We start from the raw sequence: 14,732 nt of genomic DNA on the forward strand, positions 1-14,732 counted from the left end.
GAAATTCCCGCCGGTTTCTATGGAAACCCAGGTCGATCCTGTAGCTGCGCCGTGCCAACCCCTGGCTCGTTTTCCCAGATGATCTCGTACTCGTCACTCTCATAGATCAGTTTAACTTCGCTCGCTACTCAACTTTAAAATGCTAACGTAATATCTGTCCGGTATCTTTTCTAAGACTTTCTATGAACTTGTAGTGTAATGTGAGTGATTCATTTCTTCTTTCTTGCTGTCTTCTCTGTTAAACGTTATGTGAGTATACTTGCTTATGCTCGTCCCCGTTCAAATCTTACAGTTAATAATTCCAACTCTTTTGCCTTCAGTTTTGTAAAGCTTTACACTTGTGTTTTACCAGGTTCTACGTTGTTACATATTTCACAATTTTTTAATATCCAAAAACGATCAACGTCGATACATTAAACGAGTGAATTGGCAGAAACTTTTGACGTAATTTATGCTTTGAAGAAATCAAAAAAGAATCGGCTGTCGGCGAATGTTGGCGGATAAAATGTAAAGATTTAATTTCATCGTTGAATTCCGAAATTGCAAAAGACTTTTAGGAACGGTTTCACGTCTGCGGAATAGGTTCCATGTCTGTTATTATTACATGGAACATTTGGCGTTTGCATTTAACCGGCAACAGCTATAAAAGAATCCCCTTGTTCACATAAATAAGCAATCGGAGAATAACGCTTCTGTGTTCGCAATTGCGCATTTATTTGAGTCAAACGAGTCTCAGGAAATAAGATGGAAAAGAAATAATCGGGAATGCTGCGTTGTATACATTATAAGCTGATGTTTACTCCATTTTAATAATAAATTGTGATATTTTTACTGAATTATTGTCGATTTGTTTGTTTAAACTACTAAGGTTAACATCGACGCTAAAAATAGATGGCATTTTAATATTGTACCTAAACCCAACTCATAAATGGTTTACTAAGGTGCGGAGTCGGGGAATACGTCGTGACCAATTGATTTTCACTGGTCATAAATATTTCAGTTAATAGAGAATAAAGTATTGTACAACACCAATGTCATCACATTTTTATTAAAATTTGATTTCCAGAAAAAAAATGATTATAAAAATAGGTGTGTTATAAATATGCCTCTAAAAATAAATACTCAGTAAAGAGCATTATAGAAGAATAAAATAATCAATAAAATGGTAACGGTAATTAAGTTGTTTTAGTTTTATCTGAGACACTCAATTCAGTAAAGGACCGACGAAAGTCCGATTTAGGACAAAATAAAGAGTTTTCAATTTGTGCAAGGGAATATTGAAATATCATTTTTTCTTAGATGGGTAAAACGAGGTTCCAGCTAAACTTTAACGTATAACCGATTTAAATGGCCCTTTCTTTGACTCCTGTATCATTATATTTACCGAATAATATGTATTTATTAATTTTCCATTTTTCGTTAAAATCATTTTGTATCAAACTGGACGTGGAAAAATAAAATCTAATATTAGAATATGGCAACATCAAAGTATCTTCGGAAGTAAAAAATATTGATCTAAAAATATTTATTTTTTACATTTGATATTATTCTGAAAAATAAAGCTGCTCATTTCTTTTCGGTGAATAAAAGTTTAGTTCAAGGATGTGACGTGTATGCTCAAAACAATTAGGAATTATTTAATTTTTTTTATTAAATTGTCGTGTCGTACGGACGGAAAATTGGCATTTACTCGTAAGCATGTACATGCGGAATAGTTATTTACATTAGAGTACGGTAGGGGATTTTAGTGATTTTTACAGCGCGAAAACGAGGGGACGCCGAGTGTCTGATTAGTTGGACTTGCTTAATTCAGTATTGTTTTCTATATAAGGATACTCGCCATTCTTCATTGAGTGCTCAAGGTGTAACCACGGTGGCAACTGTCGAAATGCAATCCATCCCGTAAAAGTATTCTAGATATGTTCAATTGGCCTACAATTCCGCAAACATGCACGCCAGTCCGTTTGGTCAATACCTTGTATGTGAAATCATTGATTCACGAGATTTGCTCGAGATGATCCGGTATTATTATCCATAAAAATGAATTGTTCACCCACTGCTGATTCATGTGGGCTATATAATCATCGTGGGCTTTCAAAGAACCATTACCCATAAAGTAAAGATCCGTAAGACTACTGAGACTTCTAAAACCATCAAACTGCAACCTTCATATCATTGTCGTTCTCGAATAAATTGTAAATTATTCCTTATTCCACGTTCACGTCACATTAAGGTAAGTCGGTTATTTATTAAATCATATACTGAATTTGGACTAGCCATCAAAGAGTACCTGAGTTTAGCCTTTATACGTCACGTTGGCGACTCCATACGACATGGCTAGATGAGCTAATATGAATTTGGCGAAACAATGCGGAGACATGTATGTCCAACGTTGACACATGTTAAAAATGGCGAACGGTAACGGTGACAAACACAGTAACAGTGAAACTGATGTTACTGCAATTGCAAGTTCAATTTTATTAATTTTTTGTCTAAAAATTATTATTAGAACGAAGAAAATATCCACCAAAAGGTGATGGTGGATGTTATCTATTAAAAAAAAAAGCCTTTTTTTTTCAGTTTTATATCGTCATCTGTTTTTGAGATTGAAAGGCAATTGGATTTTTTAAATATCACGACGAGCTAAATGTAGCCTTTTTGAAAAGAACATTTTTATCTAAATTCAATAATTAGCATATTATCTTTCATCTTTTATCTTTATCTTTTATCTCTATCTTTTATCTTTATCTTTATCTTTATCTTTATCTTTTATCTTTATCTTTTATCTTTATCTTTTATCTTTATCTTTTATCTTTATCTTTTATCTTTATCTTTTATCTTTATCTTTTATCTTTATCTTTTATCTTTATCTTTATCTTTATCTTTATCTTTTATCTTTATCTTTTATCTTTATCTTTTATCTTTATCTTTTATCTTTATCTTTTATATTTATCTTCTATCTTTATCTTTTATCTTTATCTTTTATCTTTATCTTTTATCTTTATCTTTTATCTTTATCTTTTATCTTTATCTTTTATCTTTATCTTTTATCTTTATCTTTTATCATTATCTTTTATCATTATCTTTTATCATTATCTTTCATCTTTATCTTTCATCTTTATCTTTCATCTTTATCTTTCATCTTTATCTTTTATCTTTATCTTTTATCTTTATCTTTTATCTTTATCTTTTATCTTTATCTTTTATCTTTATCTTTTATCTTTATCTTTTATCTTTATCTTTTATCTTTATCTTTTATCTTTATCTTTTATCTTTATCTTTTATCTTTATCTTTTATCTTTTTACCAATTTTTTTCATAAAATTCATTGTTCCAAATTTTTTTGAATGGCTTTTAGCTCCTTTTTCTCGAAATATAAGAACATTTGTGTAAGGCATTATTGACTCAACAGTTACCTTTTGTGGGGTTCTATCACAAGTTAAAATATTTGCATAACTTTCAAAATCACCCTGTATTATATTATATACCATGGCACCAGTAAAATCGAAAGAAAGTATCTTTACTAACCACGTGTTACTTGTTAATATACTTATTAGAAAAGGTGATATGGCTGACTTCTGTTACGACCCCCACTTAACAGAATATCGGTTATCGGTTAATCAGTTAATCTACCGAGGATGCACAAAATAAGTATTGGTTGCACCGGCCGCACACCAAATACAACAGTTTGCCTCGCAAGGAAAAACACATTGCACACAACGTGGTGCAGACGCCTCGATTACAAGAAAATCAAATGGAGTGCCACACGCTCCATTGCTGCGAAGCGCTTTAAGGTTGAAAGATTATTTCGAGTATTTTTTACTGGCTTATTTGTTGGATGATAGCTATTATTGCGGTAGCACCTCCGACTAGCACCAGCGTATTCCACCTAATGGGAACAAATACATACTCGTATGTATATTAAATATAATTTTCTAGAAAGAAAAAGTTCACGAAATTTATAATTTTGGTTAGCCAGCACTTATGACGTCAGAGAGAGATTCTAATTTTTTTTGGTCACAGAATGCACGTACATGCACGTGCAGAAATTTAAAAAACTGCTTTGTAAGACTAATTTTAACGTTTAAAAACAACAGCAAATGAATTCCAGAAACATTTATATTATCACTTCTTATTGAAACATGATTGATAATTAAAACTTTTCTCATTATACTGGATGATCCGTACAAAAAATTACGAATTTTGTGTTTGACGCAAACAAGCGAAGTGTACACGAATATGACGTATGGTGTGGTGCACATGCAAAGACAAAACTGATGCTCTTCATGACAATTACAAGAGTGGCCTTTGTCTCTGCTTGTAATAAGCGAGAATGACATCCCATTTAGCGATATTAATCAGAAGCAGGATAGCTCCAGCACCGTGAGATCGATACAGCCTGCGGATACCGTGCAACAGACTTTAAATTATGTAGATGGTCAGAATGGGTGAATCATATAAGTCTGAGGATGATAGATTGATAGACTGACAGTGAAACCATAGCAGATGATCATGATTTTTTGACATTGAAATCTTATACTTTTTTAGTAAAGGAAAAATATGTGATTAATGAACCAAAGAATATACATACTTGTAAATAACTTAAAAATAGTTATAAACTATAATATTCTGACAAGTGAAATTACCTGTTTTCTTTTAATACCTTAAAAATAGTAATAGTATAAATATAGAGCAACGTCTTATATGAAAACATGAAGTTTCTTATCTCCCTGATTTGTCCTGTTTATGGCGATAGTAATTTGTAATTGTAATGATCCTATCCTACAAATTAGATAACAACGTTTATGCGAATTTTATAATTGAATACATTCATACAGTTGATATTATTTCTTCAGTTTATAAGATTGTGTTAATTTCCTTAAAGAGAAGTTAGACCAAAATATGTACTTACGAAAGTTGTACTTTTAATTTAAATTTATTGCACTACTAACTGATGATAAATATGTAGATATTAATTCTATTCAGGTTCCGTAAGTTTTGCAGTAGACGGAATTGTTAATTTGTTGTACCACCAGCGAATGAAATTTGGAGTATTCTGGATTAGTCATCTCACATTTCCAGTAGTGTTGTTTAAGTTTCCACCCTCTTCACGTTGACCTTCTCATTTGTCACCTAAAATAGACGAACTCAAATCCAGAACTGACAAAAGAAGAAGGTGATTCTGTACAAAACAGAATGACAATCAAAATCTAGTTATGTATACCTCCAATTAGAGTATGTACAACGTAGTTAAAAAACGAAGTCCGATTCCTTTTTGATTCATCTGTTGTGTATTTTTATTAATATTTATAAAAAAGTGATATTTTACGTATTACAAAAATGTGTCTTATTTGAGATGTGAAAATTGATATAAATTCGATGCGACATTTGGTGTTCACAATTATTACAACCCTTTGTTAATTATCCTTACAAAAACTGTATCGTCGTTCTGACGCTGCCGAAACGCGCGTCAGTTTTAATTGTAAAGGGAATCTGTGGTAACGAAATTTATAAATGAAAATACCAATAATAACTAACAACAGTTTGTATATCTTTTATTTTTCAAAGAGGCACAAATGTGTAATATTTAATATGGTAAATATGGTTGTATTATTTATGGATTAATTTCGAATTAATCTGCATTCTAATAATACCTACGCATTTTACACTGTTGTTATCCGGTAGGTATCAGTATTTATTCCATCATTAAATCATCATCTATGGTGCATTATAAAAAGTTTCATGTTGTGGAAGCATTTAACTTATTGTACCTACAGAATTTGACGTAAAAATGTTACATATTACAAATTTACAAAAGGTTTGCCTTTGATTGATTTAAATCAGTAGCATTTTTCCTATAGATTATGACTACATTATCGTTGAACTGCAATAATTCCTAACCCTTGAAAATAAATAGAAAATAAGTTTTGCGTAAGCACCTTTTTATCAAAAAAATGTAGTGGCAACCTTTTAATGTTGCAGTCTACAGCTTTTGCTACCGAGTTTTTTTCTGTTTTCGGCCTAGATGCTCTAGATAATCACATCTACGTCAACCATTTAAAGGGGTACATTCACGAGTGCGTACTAGTTTCAGTAAAAAGTGTGATGATAATTTTATGGGATGAATACTCCAATTATTTTAACAAAGAAAGCTTTCGCGTTTTATCTGTTTGTTCTGCTTAGTGGGCGACTCTCCGGCTAATCAAATTTGAATTTCCTAACAAGATTTTTAATGACTTTCTCCCAAAGACTTAGTTTGTTCTGTTACTGAAGGCGTACTTATCTTTCTCTTTAGAACAATAACACGCACAATAATTTTGAGCAAAAAAGATTAAAGGGGAGCAGAGTTTCTGTACAAAATGCTTGCAGGTGCAAGCAAATTTTTCTGATAAGACAAATACTTACTCAAGGGCAAGAACTCTGCTTACACACTTAATATTATTTTATTTAGAAACACATTGTAGTAAAGAATTGTATATTTTTTTGTATGGTTTATACCGTATTCAACAAAGTGTTATGTCGATTCTGTTCTGCAATGGTGTGTTAACCTACAAACACTTACGTAAGTAAGTGTTGAGTTTGAGCTTTGAAGTTTTTACGCTAAAAAAAAATGTAGTCTCTAACTTCTGACTAGTCTGTTTAATGTACATAAAAAGATTTTTTACATCAAAATAGTCATGTTGGAGGTGTCTATTTTTCTTTACTTTTCTATATCAGATTTTGTAAGTTATAATTAAATAATAAATGAAACGGACTATTTGGTGTTCACAACTATAATTATTACAAGCATAATTATAACTAGGTGGGATACGAAAAAAACTACAAATATAATTAATTGTTTACACTTCTTATTAATTTTATTATGCATTACGAATTACGCACAATAAAAGTATTATAATATTTATAATGAAGCAATGACGTAGTGAAGTTACAACGAAACGCGGTTTCCCCGGCTTCTACCCATCCAAACATTGACCGCACCCGATATTGCTTCCCCGCACTAATCGAATAATGATTTCATAGTTCTTGGCCCGTCTTATTATTATTATTATTATTAAAACAATAATTTGCATTGTTTAGTACTCCATAAATAGAATAACTAGCGATATGATTTATTCATTAGATGTTAATTTAATGTTATATTATCGAAGGTTTTTTCAAAAGCAATGTCTACACCCTTTTTAAGTTTAAATTACAAATAAAGTGCTAACTGGACGCTGAAAGAAACATAAAATTGACAGTTCATGTAAAATCTAATACTTCGCATACAAGACAGGATATTAAAAACACTTTATCGAAAGTCAGAGGCAGGAGATAGGATCACTCAATTCAACTTTGCTGTTGAAACAGGTGACTTGTTGGTTTTAAATGCCTATAAATATACCTACAAGATATTGAATTATATTCGAAATATTACTTTTTACTTATACCTACTAAATAAGTTCTAAATGTTTGTAGAACATGTAATTTTTAATGAAGATGCAGATTTCACACTGTAGTTTGGTTAAGACTTCTAATGTGTAATTAAGATAGCATCTTGTTAACATTCTTAAGATGAAATAGTTTGTTTTAACAATTATTTTTAAATATTATGATACAAGGTAGAGAGGTGACGTTTAAAAATACGAAGGATTATTTGTTACGTGTCGTCATTATAATTCCGTTGCGTTTGCTTTAATGCTAAGTTTAATTAGTTACTTAACTTCCTGTTGAATGGACTAAATAGTTGTGAATTATCTGCTAGTAGTATTTGGCTTAAGTTCAAGTGAAAATAATTTCGCAAAGTAAGTAACAGACAGTTTGATTGATTATGTTTAGAATTTTGTAGTCAATGAAAAAATGTTATATTATGCAATTATTGCCTCAACACTCCTTAATTAATTAATCGTAACAAATTATATTATGTTTTTGTAAGAAATTGCTTGATAAAATCCCTAATGAATTTTCATTACATCGTTAATTTATCATGCTGTCACTGAATACGCTTCCAAATATTTAATAACTATTTTGATGTGATATTGTTAAAAAGATTTAATGGCAAATCTAAGGATTAGTAAATTACTTTATACATTAAAAAAATATGTAAAATCAATATTTCGGAACATGATTCATACACTCTTTCAAATAAGATTGAATTAAAATATCATTTCATTAAAAATTCTCGGTATAATGACTGAAATTAAGACTTAAGATTTTTTTTTAATAAATATTGCAGCTCTTGCATTTTATCTATAATTTAAAAAAAATAAATATTTTTGAACTTATTTATCATTTCCGTTAAGGTAATATAAATGCGTATTTAAATTGTAGGATATCATAAAAATATACACATCTTTAAATTACATATCAAACATTAGCTCATATACAGAGTGATCAAATGAAAGTATCTACTGAGTTACGTCAAAAACGCCAAGACAGCAGGGATTGATTATTTTAAAGTATGTAGTTTGAATTTTTTTTACAAGAATATTTACTATGTAGTATAATGGTACATATTCTGTACAAGTATATTTTTCTACTCAATCCACAATATCATGCCTCTAAATTTGAATCGCAACTACCACATGAAATATGAGGAGCCCAATTAACGTTCTGATGTGAAACAGTACCAAAATATTCTTCATAAGCAGCAGTAAATTTTGTTTCAGGAACAATTTGGTGTTTCACTTGTTTTGGAGCAATGTAGAGACCCCACATATAACAAAAAATATCACTTGAATATTTACACTGGCCCCTTGCAGTCATTTTCCCGTAAATATAATGACCCAATAATAAAGAAATTCAAATTTAAACATTTTAACAATTCAATTCAAATATTTATTTTCTATTTTCACTACTCATCATGTCGCCCTATTTTTGCATAGGAACTTTCATACTGTGGTTGTTGACTAAGTACGGCTTGCTGTTAATTCCTTGATCTTCATAGTAGGTATTATTAATGTTTTCGTCGTTAACGTCTTCCTAGGATTTCTTTGATAAAAATTGTCTTTAACATACTCCTAACGAAATAAAATGTGTTTCTTCACCGTAGAATATAAAGTGAAAGAATTCCCACAAACAGCATCCAAGAGCCCATTTCTTGCTTCCCTTGTTAACAATTTCATGACTTCTGGTTGTTGAACTTTAAACATTTTTCTAATTCGACCTGACCTGAACTGAACTTATTCTTACTGAAGGAATAATAATAATCAATGAATCAATGACAAAATGATACGTCAGCTACTAAAAGTGGTCGGACAGGAAAGTTTCATTATTTCCTGTTACAATATACCTAATGTTTATTTCTGCTTATAAAAGTTTTTCAATTTATCGATTATAGGCACGAAGATAAATTTTGAAGTAGATGGAACATACTTAATGCATGTATTCTTTCCACGATTCTAATTTGCATCGATATTGCGCAAGTACAATATTATTATTCTACGTTAATAATTATATCGGGTGTTTGTTTTAATTTCACCTCATAGTAGGCGTTGAAGAGTCGATTGTGGACGCACTATACAAGTTACAGATCACGGATCAGCTGTTTAAATCTTACGTTTTACATGAGTGGTGCGAGATGAAATTAAAAAAAAAAACACCCGATATAATAACCCTAGTACATAGTAACGTCCGATCGAAAAAAAATTCATAGAGTCAGCCATGGCTTTCATAGTTCAATTAGCAGTCCTAATTTAAATATTGCTGTATTGTCAAAAACACAACTAGTGATGCCAACTGTACCATGTCTTACTACATTTTTTTTCGATCACATGACATAATTAGGTACCTAACTTAATACACACGTTGGTCATAAAAGGAAGATAATTTCTGATTTTCAACTTTAACATAATTCGAGAAAAAATATAGTTTTCGAGTCCAAGGGCAAGATAAAAGTTCTTTAAAAAAATGTATTTGGCATTTTTTGTATGATTGTTTAAGTACCCTGACACGACGAAAACACAGTTCTATGTTTTAAAGAGCACGGAATTGATAATTAAATCTGATCCTGCGTTAGACGCTGATTTCGCTGCAAAATTAAAGCGTATATTAATAATTAAATTAGACAAGATTATTTATGCAGAAAAATTAAATTTATTTGAATTATACACACAAAAACTGTAATAAAGTTTAAAAAATACATTTTCGTGTACTAATTTAATTTTACATGTAATTGTATTTGTTACGCTCGGTTGAATTTATTCGTTATATACACACTACCTCATTTTAAACTTTAATTACTTTTCTGATGTTTAATTCCACGTAATTAGCGTGGATTTACGAAAATGTCAATGAGAAATTTCATTCCTCATTAGGAAACTTCGTTGTAAAAGGTTTAACAAGCTTTCAAATTATTTATTCATAAATATTTTGTAAAGAATGATTACAGACCTATTCAAGCTATAAATCCAGAAATGACGCTGATTTTCCATTTCTCCTTTTTTGTAAAATTATTTGTACTAATAAGAATAATTTAAGTTTAATACAATTATTCATTTATAAATATTTAGAAAAATGATTCAAGTTTTAATGTAAACATCCGGAATGAACGTTGATTTTCCATTTTCCCTTTTTTTTTAATTATTCAAACTGATAACAATTATGTAAGATTTATATAAAAATATGTATGTAGTTCATAAAAGTAATGGAAATTACAAGAATAGGTACAACAATGTTAACATATTAAATTAAATAATAAATGCAAAATTGTGAATTGTGCACGATTTTAAAAATTTACGCACGTCAGTTTGTGTTGTGCTAATGTTATTTTTCAAAACAGCAGTATTAGTGCAGAGTTTTAGTTCGCATCTGAACAATAATTTTCACATCAGTAAACAGGAAAGCATTTGTATCGATCATCCATTTAATTCGCGAAATGGATTTCTGCGATATGAAATTTAATATACCTCGCACAATTTAAACGAGATGACATCAGTGATTTCCCGGTATCGCTTATTGGAACAATTAATTTAATTGCTATTAAGTCAATAATCGGTAACTGCTTCGATCTTTCACGTGTTTCCTTTATTCCAGGTCTCCCTTGAAAAGCACGGAACTGAGGATGATATAATGACGGCATGAATGAAGCTGTTGTTCTCTTGCTATTCTTGACGTCCGTATATGCAGGAAACAACAATGAAGATTGTCAAATCCGATTTCTTTCTAACTCAACCACTCCATCCAGACTGAACTTTAGTGTTACTGGACTTGTAACTTCTATTTTTGTCAATATCACTACCAATTCTTCGGAAATCGCCCGCAAAACTATGTCGAAACATACAGAAGTACTTGGACTTATTCTTACAACCCCCAACGAACGAATTTTAGCTCTAAACGTTACCCGAAGGTTAAGAATTTTTCCTAACAAAACTGTCGAAACTAAAGCGTTTTGGGAAAGTTTCGAGAATCGCTCCGAAAAACAAGGATGGACCCCAGCCTTCAAAGACTGTTACTTTCTGAAAGGCAACTGGTTTTATGGTTTTGTTGCTAAGAAAGGAAACTTTAGCACTGCGTTGTTTTTGAAGATAGATTTAAATCAGTGTGATGAAAATTTGACAGAAATCTTTGGGAATCATCAGAAATGTGATCAAGAATCTACATTCGTAAGTATCAAAATCTTCCATACTTAATTACGGTAGAAGCATAATCATTAACAAAATAAATATATACACTGGAAGTAGTTTCCCTTTTTCAATAAATAAAAGCACAATAGGGTTCTCGCTAGCACAGTTTAGTTTTTGAGTACACATTTTTTCATATCTTATATTTATTATAGGTTCCTTAGTCACGGTGAAATATGTTTCAAATTTTTGGTCCATTTTCTTGGAAATTCGGAAAAAATCCGCTGTGTTTTGTTTTGTTACGATAATGATGATAAGTACTTCACTTCAGCTACTTCTAGTTAAAATAAATTGATTATAAAATCAAGATTTTTTTTCTGGACAGTAGAGATGTTTGTTGTTCTCTTCGTGGTGCAACTTCTCCAGCATCTCCATCCGTACAACATGTCATCATAATATTTGTCTTTCCAACAAATATTAAATTTGTATTTGCATTTAGTTATTTGCTTTTTAAGCCGCTCACAACTTTGTCGTAGCAAGAGCACTTCAAACGATAAAATGCTTCTACAAATTAATATTAAATTTCGTGAGCGGATTTATTTGGAGCAAAGCGATTTTATTTTGAAAGTTGCGAATTAAACTGCTGAAGCTACGATGAAGGTACGTGCGCTTTCACGACTAATTTTTCATCCCTAATTCCAGTGTGTCCCGCAGCCAGACTTTTCCGAGAGAAAAGGTGGATATCGGTGTTTGTGTCGACAAGGATTCTTTTATCCTGAAGCCAACTTTAGCTGGAAGGGTTTTGTCGGCGAAGATATTGAGAACGGAGTTATCGATTCATCTAGGTAAGTAATAATTCTTTTGATGGAATTTTTATGAAAGTTAAAAAATACCGTTTGTGAACGGCAACAAATAATGTGCGGTAATTTTTATATTGAAATTTATTTATTACGTGTAATGTCTCAATAATATTTTCACAAGTAAACTGCTACGAGACGTTAAACAAAAACCACCATTACCATAAAAAAGTCATAATGCAGCATGGAAATAAATCGAGGATAAAATTTACATTTTTCTTCGGCGCAGCTTTGGAATTCATAAAAATCTGTCTGAATTATCGCACTTTCCTGTCCGAAGCTGAAATGAAATTTCCCGCCTCTTCTTTACCCGTTTTATTTCATACTTGACGCTCATAGAGTGTGTAATATATCCGTGAGGATATTCCACAAATATTAATACCATTAAAACGTGCATTGCAATATAAATGCTGATTTACTCTCACCTAAGTATCTCTGGTTTATCCACAGATACCGACATTTCATAGTTATAATTATCAAGTATTATTAAAAATTATTTCAAATAATTTCATTGGACAGGTTCCAAGTATTTCCACCTGCATGATCATGTAAAAACAATCAAATTAAATGTTATGTTGCTCTTGTTTATTTTATCAATTTTCTCCATTATCAGATAATAATAATAAAATGCACAATTATAATTCCAACGTCTAAAATTCATGAGGTAGGATTTATTATAAAGTAGCGTTTGAGACCACAAATTGAACGCTTATTTGATTTGCATAGGATTCCGCTACGACATGACCAATAATTTTCAACGCCTGCTCTGATTTGTTTTCTTTTTGATCACTTTGTACCTAAGCGAACACTAGTCATCGTAAATATTTTGTTTATAATTTTTAAGTTCTAACAGCTAGAATAGACGCAGCCTTAATGGACGCTTCGCGATTGCAAATATTGACTTTTATTTTGCCAATTTTGCTTCTTTGTCTAATTATTGCCCATTGTTTCATATCTGATTGACACTTGTCTTAGATTGAAGCAGTGTGGTGAGGTGGTTAAAGTAATTGCTGTATAATTAAACCAATAGTGTATCACACACTCACACACATTCAGTAGTGAATAATAATAAAAAATTGGGTTTCAGGAAAACTGAAATTACTAATACGTTAAAAATGAATAACGAAACTTCCTGTTTTGTTGCGTTAAGATTAATGGATATAAAAGAATTACTGAAAAAATATTTTTGACTGCAAGAACATATGTTTGTATGTACTCGTATTAGGTATTGATTATATCTGTGTTGTTATCAATTCTTTACCAGAAAAATGACACTTGCAACTGGTTTGCCCAGTAGATTAAAAAGACCATTTTCTAACAATATAATAGCAAACCTTACGCTACCAATGCAATTTAAATTTTTTTAAATATGCTGACGTGGTAAATATGCATTAGGTTTTTTTCTGAATTATGCTAAGCTGTGTGGGTTCAACGACTTTTGGTTCTTTGCTCATTTTTGTTGCTGTAGTATTCTTTCTTCGGTTCTTTTAAAAACCGATATTTTAGTTCATTTTTAAACAAAATTATAAAAGAAAATGTTCTAACTTTAAAATATGCAATATTTCAATTTTTACATATTGTTGTAAAAAGTAATCCCTCCTTTTAAAGGGAAATATTCTATATATGTAAATTTAACAATACCTACTTAGACAAACTACGTCAATGTGATGAAAGAGCTGTTAAATATTTTTATGCATTCCTTTATGTAATCAATCAAAAAATGGCGTCAGTGTTCCATTTAGAAATCACCGGTTTGTCATAAAATCGTGATGTAATAAAAATCGAGAGTATCATGGCGAGCTTTAGAAATCAATGAAATCGTATTCGCATCTGTGTCAGGACGCGTCCATTAATAATTATTCGGGTCGTCTTTCAGGTCGAACGTTCATACTTTTTCGATGATGCATTACTGAAGGAATTTTATCCTGCAAAATTTTAAACGGGATGACCTGGGCAATATTTCACAATTATGTGCCGGCATGTTTTCGTCCATAAATCCAACGTTTGAATGCTTTTCAACTTGAAAAGTTATTAATCGAATTACGCCACAAAATGTAAATGTGCCTATAACAGGAAATTTTCCTTGCCTCACATCAACTTTGATGGTAAAAACAAGCAAATGAATCGATGAATGAAATGATCGATTGGGTTGCTGGACTCCTAAGTAGTCGTTTATGTCGCCATTCGCAAGGGTCAAATGCTTGACAGGAACGCCTGCAACGCATTAGTGAGGCCATGACATGGCGATACTCACTATTTTCAAATAAAAGGTGAAAGAGGCTGTACAATGTAAAATTGATGATAGCCGTTTAACTTGACAGCCATCGATGTCTGAT

At 31.1% G+C, this 14,732-nt stretch overlaps 1 protein-coding gene across 3 annotated transcripts in view; it reads left to right on the plus strand.

The window, feature by feature from the left end:
- Positions 1 to 70: 70 nt before the first annotated feature.
- The window catches only part of smog (G-protein coupled receptor 158 smog), a 28,156-nt gene continuing 13,494 nt past the window's right edge, over positions 71 to 14,732 (plus strand). The window contains exons 1-3 of one of the 3 annotated variants that reach the window (XM_069049393.1): positions 71 to 249; positions 11,013 to 11,581; positions 12,242 to 12,384. In XM_069049393.1, the coding sequence (XP_068905494.1) occupies positions 11,057 to 11,581; positions 12,242 to 12,384 (668 nt within the window). In that variant the 5' untranslated portion in view covers positions 71 to 249; positions 11,013 to 11,056. Of the gene's footprint in view, positions 250 to 7,659; positions 7,784 to 11,012; positions 11,582 to 12,241; positions 12,385 to 14,732 lie in introns of those variants that run through there. The other 2 variants (XM_069049395.1, XM_069049394.1) reach the window with 2 other exon arrangements.

This window comes from Tenebrio molitor, chromosome 5, assembly GCF_963966145.1.
Source record: "Tenebrio molitor chromosome 5, icTenMoli1.1, whole genome shotgun sequence".
NCBI classification, from domain to species: Eukaryota; Metazoa; Arthropoda; class Insecta; order Coleoptera; family Tenebrionidae; genus Tenebrio; species Tenebrio molitor.